The 8,849-nt window shown below is 49.1% G+C and overlaps 1 protein-coding gene across 1 annotated transcript; it reads right to left on the bottom strand.

Annotated features, from left to right (window-relative positions):
- Nucleotides 1-6,664: 6,664 nt before the first annotated feature.
- On the bottom strand, nt 6,665-6,902 carry LOC104515567 (microtubule-associated protein 4-like; the record flags this gene model as incomplete). Its single annotated transcript, XM_010159589.1, has 1 exon — nt 6,665-6,902. A coding segment is annotated over exon 1 (238 nt), but the record flags the coding sequence as incomplete, so codon positions are not given.
- Nucleotides 6,903-8,849: the final 1,947 nt, after the last annotated feature.

Raw genomic sequence — 8,849 nt, 5'->3', positions numbered from 1 at the left:
AACCATTCTGGGATTCTATAAAAAACAGGTAAAACTGTTTCCTTGAGAGTTTAAGCTTCTATGGAAGACAAGAAATTCAGGTCAAATCAAACATCTCACCCCAGCCTGAGTAGTTTGTAATTTTATGTCTCTGAAGTTGAGCTCCTCTGGGGCAAATCAGACTGATTTCAGTTAGCCAGAGTGCAAATGTGAAGGTACCCAGGAAATCCTCCCAGGGTGAGGTCTCTGCCCCTCATATCCTAAATTGCATAAAACCAAAACCATGTCAAGATGCTGTAACTACATAATCCTCATCAGAATCACAAGATAGTATTTGCATCTGGCCAGTGGATCAAAGGATTGGGTTTATATAAACAAATTTAAGGCAGCATTCGCTAAACCGATAATCTCAAGCAAATGGACGGTGCCAATATAAAAAACCCTAATCTCCAGCAGCAACTCTGCGTGGGGCACACGGCAGCGTCACCGTTAACGGAGCATGCTTGCAGCAGCAGACCCACAGCCTGCTCTGCAGCCGGCATGGGATACTATGGGAAAAGGAAAAAGAGCTCTCAGCGGGCCAGGGTGGGGGATGAGTCGTAACTGGTGACAAGAGGAATCAGGGTGCGTCAGGGGAGGTTTAGATCAGATATTAGGAAAAATCTCTTCCCTGAGAGAGTGGTCAGGCAGTGGAAGAGGCTGCCCAGGGAGGTGGTGGAGTCACCATCCCGGGGGTGTTAAGGAGCGTGCAGACACGGCACTTGAGGAGATGGTCTAGTGGGTACGGGAGTGTTGGGCTGTGGTTGGACAGGATGGTCTCAGAGGGCTTTTCCAACCTCTGTGATTCTGTTTTGTGTGTTTTCTCGCCCTGTCACACATTTTTGTGTGCAGACTTGGATGAACACAACTTTGCAGAAAGCTTAGCCCACTGATGAGTAGAGCATCATACAGTTAAACAGCTGGTAACTCTTCAACAAGTAGCTCAAGCTATTTCACACATGTTTACATATTCTGTCTCAAAACAGCTTGTGAGCAGCAATTGAGCTCATCGCCCCAGTCTCCAAAAAAAAAAAAAAAGCCTGCGAGTTTTGCTTGCCCACTGGCATTCCAATAGGACATAAAGGCTTAGGAATTATAGAATTATACCTTTCAGGTTGGAAAAGACCTTTAAGGTCATAGAGTCCAGCCGTCACCCCAGCAGTGCCCAGCCCCCCGCTCACCCGTGTCCCCAAGCGCCTCGTCCACACGGCTCTGAAACCCCTCCCGGGATGGGGACTCCACCACCTCCCTGGGCAGCCCCTTCCAACGCCTGACAGCCCTTTCCGGGAAGGAATTGTTCCCCACAGCCAACCTCCACCTCCCCTGGCACCACTTGAGGCCGTTCCCTCTTGTCCCATCGCTTGTCCCTTGGGAGAAGAGACCCATCCCCCCTCTGCACCCCCCTTTCAGGGAGTTGTGGGGAGCGATAAGGTCTGCCCTGAGCCTCCTCTTCTCCAGGCTGAACCCCCCAGCTCCCTCAGCCGCTCCCCACAGGAATTGTGCTCCAGATCCATGGTTTGGATTCTCAAGCTTCTCTCTAACCATGAGAATTCACAAAAATTTGACTCGAAATGGAAGCCAAGGCTGGCTCGGTTCATGTACACACACTCTGTCAGATGGCACAGCTGCCAGGCAGGTCTGGTATCCAAGAGCAGGAAAAGGAGACCCACCACACTAATTTCCACTGACATCTCACCCTCTCCTTCTGAAAGCTTGAAGGCTTAATCACCTCGTCTGATCCCTGGCAGCTGTGGTGGGACTGAATCCAAGATGGTTGGATCACAGAACAGTTTGGGTTTAAGGGATCTTAAAGACCACTTAATTCCAACCCCCCTGCCATGGGCAGGGACACCTTCCATAGCCCAGGTTGCTCCAAGCCTCATCCAGCCTGGCCTTGGACACTCCCAGGGATGGGGCATCCACAGCTTCTCTGGGCAACCTGTCCCAGTGCTCCCACCCTCTCTGGGAAGATGTCAAGACAACCCCAAGTGAAGTTCATTAATTGAGCACAAATGTTACCCGAGTGATGCCAAATCAGTGTGAAGCAACTGAGCTAGAAAAGGATTAATTTTGGTTTGGGAACTGTAACAACCACATTAATTTCACCATTTTAGTTCATGAAACAAGCAAAAAGTTTTGAGAACCCTTTGGCTGACTAAGACCATTCTTCAGGCACTCCCTCCTCCTCAAGGAAACAAATCCATTACTTACTTAGGCCACTCAACCCAGGATCCAGGCCGCTTTACAATCCAGTCGGCACTTTCAACAGAAAAGAGCCCGATAAAAGCCCCTCCCGCTGCAATCTGCTCCGGGCACGAGGCCCCGCGCTGCCATGAACCTGCAGATCCTGCAGCAAGGCCAAGGGATGCTGGGAAAGCAGCTGGAACATGGGGCAGAGCGTACAACACGCACAGCTTAGGAGTGTGCCTTTGGGATCACTGGGGTATCTCTGAACTGGGTTTTAGGTTTATTTTTCAACTTTCTGACTCTGAGAGCGCACTCGGATCACACTCAACACCTGGGTTTGTAGAAAAAGACCATTTATACTAGCCAGAAGCTTTAACAAGTTTGGGGCAGGAATGAGGAGGGACAAACTTGGAGAGGGATAGTGTGTTTAAAATAACACGTGAGATCAAAATGCAATTATCTTAACAGTGTTTGCTCGCTCTTTTCAATCCCTCTGAAACTTGGGGGCATATGGAACATTCTCCATCATCAGTTTATTATGCGACACAGGGTTTAAACGTTTGCAGAAGCAGAGCATGCTGCCTTCTGCGAGAAAGGTGCTTACTCCTGGTGCGGAAAGGGAGTTAACGGGACAGGGAAATGTGGCTTGGCCTTGGGCTCTGAGTTGTTTTGGTCCGTAGCGGGGGACGGCCAGCTCGGCTGCGCAGTCTGTCCAGCAGCATCACGCAGCGCCAGCAGAGCCACCTCGTGGCAAGGCCTGTGCCTGAAACAGGCCCCAAAGCCGCTGCCCACAGGGAAGAACTTCAGCGCTTACATCATCCTCGCTTTGTTTCCCTGCTAAAAACCCGTGTGCACAGTTCAGATTCGTCACCAAGTTTGTGACCGACGAGTCCACAAATGCGAAAACTTGCACTGACTGTGCACAAAGCCACGAACAGTTATGCCACGGACCCAGCTTTGTACACAATTCCTCAACAGCCACACAACCAAACGGTTCAGAAACAACACTGGTCTCCCCCACCTTGGAGGGGGACTTTTCCCAGGGGCAGGGAGTGACAGGACAAGGGGTAACGGGGTTAAAACCTAAAGAGGGAGATGGAGATGGGACATCAGGAAGGAATTCTTCCCACAGAGGGTGGGAGCACTGGGACAGGTTGCCCAGAGAAGCTGTGGATGCCCCATCCCTGGGAGTGTCCAAGGCCAGGCTGGATGAGGCTTGGAGCAACCTGGGCTATGGAAGGTGTCCCTGCCCATGGCAGGGGGTGGCACTGGGGGGTCTTTAAGGGCCCTTCCCACCTAAACCATCCCGTGATTCCATGATTCTCACTTGAACTAAACCATCTCACTGAACCTCTGCTGACAGCCATTAAAGCACAGTATTTTCAGCTGGAACTTGCTCTCACCCAAACATCTCTTCCTTTGCACTTCCAGATGTGCATCCCTCGTTTCACACGAGCACCCTGACGAAAAGTGCCGCTACAGCCCCCATGACTTTAACTGGAAACTCCACAGTATCCTCTAAACTCCTGGGAACTGCTACAGAAAGCTCGCTGCAAACAGCGCAGCACACGCCCAAAGCGATCCTTCCGCGTTACATAAAGCCCACGATGTCGTAAGAGGATTACCCCAGAATTTGCCAAATTATGATGTCCAGCCAGGTGCTGGAAAGAGTAAAGTCCTTTCTTCTTAAGCTGTGCCTTTCCAATGATGGTTTAAAAGTGAACCCTTATTACAGCTTTATTCTAGGACAACTTTGTAGGTGACCATACAACTGCTCATCACGCCTCCCTCCTCTTCTCCATCTCTCTGTATCCACATGGGTCACCCAGGTCCACGATGAAGACCCATCTGATGGTGAAACTTGTCCAATCCAGCTCCTGGGTTTAGGAAAGAAGTGGAAAAAAACCCTTGCACAGAGATGGAACAGCAAGAGCCTGACGGGACGTGTGATTAAACCACTTATGACTGGGGAAAGGCACCGTGCTGTCTGAACACATTTGTGCCTTTTAACATAAATAAATCAGCAAGCGGGGGCTGAAAAGCCTGATCCATGAAAGCTACTCTTCTCCCGCGGGAAAACAAAGCTATTTGGAGTCGTATTTGGAGCCAGGGACGTAGAACTCTTGCTGCTTTTCATAGAGCAGCCCCCCACTCCCCAGAAACTTCACGTTATACCCAAAGCGCTGCACCAGACCAACACCAAACGCCCCCAGTTAGGACCTTGTTGTATCCCACCCAGGCTCGTTTACTCAACAGCCTCCAGAAAAGCAGCTACGTTAAGCTCTACTATATAGACTGGGTTTTAAACAGTTCTAAACATTGAATAAGTCTCGTGGAAGAAACGGGAATCCTCATCACTTCAGGGAAAAACAGGCCAGACAAATTAAGACGTAACAGGATCAAATCCTACGACCGGCCTGTAGTAGGCTGATGCTGTTGTAGACTGCAGGGCTTCATAGCCCTTCCCTCTGGTACAAGTTGGGAAAGCTGGAAAACATGATGTTACACAGCCTAGGCAAGCAAGCCCTCCAAATCTTCAGCCAGGGTCTCGTTTTCATCTTGCCAAAGATGTAGATAACGCCCGTAAGGGTTCTCCAGCTATCCCAAAAAAGGGAAAAACGAATCTCCAACCCAAGAACAAGCAATCGCATCCCACACGCCACGTAAGAGGGACCCAAGTTCTGCGCGAGCAGTCAGACAGCTGGCTGTGCAGCCAGGAAAAAGGGGTTAGAGGAGCCAAGAGAGGCGAGTGGAGAGCCTGGCCCCAAAGTAACCTGCACTCCAGCATCCTCGTCTCCGTTCTGCATGCAGCTACTGGCAGCTTTCTCACAGGGCAGCTCAGCGAGTTGGAATTACTGAGCAAGCCCCAAAGGCCCCGTTACACCTGCTCCTAGAACCTACGTTATTTGAAACAGCAAGTTCTGATGGTAACATTCAAGGGATACACCTGGGAGGACACAGCTTCAGGAACCTGTATTTTCAAATAGTAGTATATGAGGATTTTAACACCAAAAAATTCTGGCACGGAGATGTTTTAGAGTGTAACTTTTAGAACCAAGCATTGTTTTAAACATCCCTAGACCATACACAAAGTGTGAACGTTTCTGTTGCTCCCACTGCTGAAATACAAGATATTGTATTCCATTTTACCCCTCATAACACACACCTGAACTGACCAAAGCTCCGAGTTTTATAACCTCTGCCCACTCCCATCCCTCCTACTCGTTAGTCACCATATGATGAACTAGGTTAGCACAGGGAATCCAAAATTACACTTTCTCTACTGCAAGGCACCTGAGGCACTTCTGAACAATGCACCTCAGTGCCTCAGACCAGCAATCCCCATTGGATGACTCCCCATCCAGTGGTCCTGGGAGTCCTATTCCTGCCAACAGGTGAATCCCCATTGGATGACTCCCCATCCGGTGGTCCTGCAGGTCCTATTCCTACCGACAGGCAGTCATGATGGTCCTTCTCTACATCCCACTTTCATCACCACCCATGAGCATCAGGATCAAGACAAAAAAAGAAAAACTTCCTTCTGAAAGAAGTCACCAGGTTACTCGCCTAGGGGCAAACGTTTTCTTCTCTTACACTGCACAGATCGAGGCCAGAAACTAAATTAAAAGAAAAACAAAGGCACTACTTGTGCCAGGTGAACAGCCCCACTTGGCTGGGAGGGTGGAAACAAAGAATTTAAGTTGCTGTCTGAGAAAGAAACCGAATGGATGAGCCCCAAATCTCACTGTTTTGCCTTTTACTCAGCTGAGGAAGCAAGTATCTGTTCAAATCTCTCCTCTTTTTAATAGTTTCCAATAAAGCTGTTGACACCAATAATTATCAACTGGTCTCCCAGTGTTCATCACCAGCAGAGACAGCACCACGTTTTACGATGTAAGCACGTCCACGTGCAGCGAGAAGTCAAACGGAGACCGCCCTGGGATCAGTGGAGCAACAAAGCTTCCGCTCGTAATCCCGAAGCTCGCAAACTGCACAGACCTTACAAAGCTGCTGGTGAGGTCTGCAGATGGACAAGCCATCCGTCACTACACCTTGGATGTGCCCTTACCCAGAGCAGGGCTATCCTGTACAGGTCTACTATTTTGAGATGGAAAACACTGGATCTACAAGCGTACCTGTTGCACATTTTGGACAGTGAAACCCATGGAGAAGCCCACAGAGCCCACAAAGTATTAACAATAAGAGCATCTTCCATGTCCCAGTAACCACAGCATGTTTTACAGGCTGAAGAACTAAACAGAAGGTAGAGTAGGAAAGCAAGAAACAGGATTTGATCTCAATCTGTGCTTTTAAAACACACAGTCGAGACTAAAGCCAGCAACACGAGAGCCCTGTTTCAGCAGGCACTGTTGCAAGGCCTGGCAGCATTACAAGCAGCAGAAGTGTTCTCTGATGCTTAAGTGATGCAGCTTTTCGGTCTTGTGCTTTAGACACTTACGTTCCACCTGAATACCATCTGCACGGGGTTTGCTTTTTGGTTCCTGGCTCCCAGCTTTTGCATCGTCATCATCCAGCAGAGGAACATAGTCTGTTTTATCTACTGTTTCTCCAACCACATCGTCAAATTTCTCTGCTTCCAGCGTGGCAATGAAGTCCCTTTTCACTTCCTCCTCAATCTCGGGAGGCGGCTCTGTCAGAGCATCTGCGAGACTGAGGTTGTGATCCAAGTCAGCCATGCTTTAGCACCTTTGCAACCTGAAAAGTGGTTGGGGAAGAAGAAGAAACACACGTTAGTAGGAGACCTTTCAAGTTTACTCCAAGTCTGATGCTGACACAACACAATAAAACATTTGCTTTAGCGCTCAGGAACGCCCAGATGTTTACAAAACCCCCACACCAGTACAGAAACAAACAGCTGGATCATCTACATCAGGTTTTGCTGCACGAACATCGCATTTTGTGTCAGGTTTTATCAGAACCTTAAAAAAAACCCCACCCAGTACTTGGCCAGCATAAACACAGTCTTACACTGATTTCTGCTATGCCCCAGATCTGGGGTTAATTACATATCCGCAGCGGCAGAAAGATAAATGACGCAAGCAAATTTAGTTCTCGGGCCGGACTGCACGCAGCTTCCCCTATGGAGATTAGGGTTTTACATAATCTGATGTATATTTCAGCGATGCTTCTGATCCCTTTGATAGGGTCCTGTAGCGTGTTGATGTCCTCAGCAAACCTTGCTAATACCAGCAACCCCCTCTAGCCCTGGGATTTGTGCTGGAAGGTGGAGTTTCAATAATGCTGACATGAAGGGAATACAGCACACACGTACACATTAGAGAGAAAGCTGTCAATTGGAAGCAAAGTGGAAGGAATCACCGTTTACCTTTTCTTCCCTGATTTCCAGCTCAGGGTTCACCTGAGCTTTCTGGCACTAACAGAAAACGTACCTGCACCAATTCATCTCGTCTACAGCCAAAGCCTTCAGGTTGGCCTAACAGATACACCCTAAACGATTACTGACTTTTTCCCGTTTCATCCTTTTGGAGTTGCTGTTATCAGGAAAGACAGCCAAGACATACCGAAGTGGATTCACAGGGGCAAAACCCACCGCTCCTGATCGACAAGAGGCCTTTCTGGAGCTTGCTTTCAGAGCAGAGCTACCGCTCCCCGCACGCGATGCTACGGACCAACGGGATCTAAAGTTCTAGTCACACGTTCCAGCCATTCGCAGAAACTGGCTGGTACAAACTCAAAGAGCCCGAACCACAGGGGAGCATTAATATCTAAAATGCCACGATTGCTGCTACGGGAGCTCAGCCTCCTCTAATTTTGGTGTATGTTTAGAAGCCCAGAGCAATGCAATGCTGACCTCTGTTGCCCTCACTGTTAGATGCACAAGCTGTGCAGAGATTCTCCCTGGTAATTTGTTTTAATTTAACAGATTTACTCTGTTTTCAGAGTCCAGCAAGCCCGTGCAGCAGCGCATGGTTGAGAATTAGTGGAGAACGAGAACATAAGTGAGGCTTAGAGGTCCAACAACAAATTAATCCAGACCACCTCAACTCCTTCGAGTCTTTTTCAGTGAGTCATCACTTCACAACCAATTCTGACTATATTGGAGAAGAACCACCACACCCCATTAGGGAAAAGCAGAGCTGAAGACTGAGAACTGCGTACGTGGAGAGGCACAGACACCCGCGCAACGACACAATGGGCGTCTGTACATGTCGGTTAACGAAGGGCTGAGCCAAGCGCCCACTGCGCAGGAGGCCAGGGTCGCAGACTCGCACGGCCGGGGCAGAACACTGATCCTCTTGTTTCAAAACGCACAAAGGCTCCTACTCCTTGGACTGCAGGAAATTCTTCCTCAGCAGTACAGGGCCACGGACACATACCTACAGGCTGCAGGCTGGGCAAGGCAATAGCTGGCATTCTTTACGAACAATGGCATCACACTGACGGTGGCGTTTCTGCGACGGCACGCAGGGGTATTATGGAAACAAATTCAGCTGCATCTATTCTTCTCCTTTAACAAGGAAATGTCAGGCTTCCAGCCAGACCAGGCTGCAAGCAGTAACTGCAGTTTCTGTCGGTTTAGATAAAGAAGAATGGACTTCATGGAAATCTCGAGGTGAAAGGGTTGGAGCTCTCAACCCTGCGTGCAGGGTCACAGTTACATG

This window comes from Eurypyga helias, unplaced genomic scaffold, assembly GCF_000690775.1.
Source record: "Eurypyga helias isolate BGI_N326 unplaced genomic scaffold, ASM69077v1 scaffold3869, whole genome shotgun sequence".
NCBI lineage: Eukaryota > Metazoa > Chordata > Aves > Eurypygiformes > Eurypygidae > Eurypyga > Eurypyga helias.
This window is presented reverse-complemented; position numbering and strand designations above follow the sequence as displayed.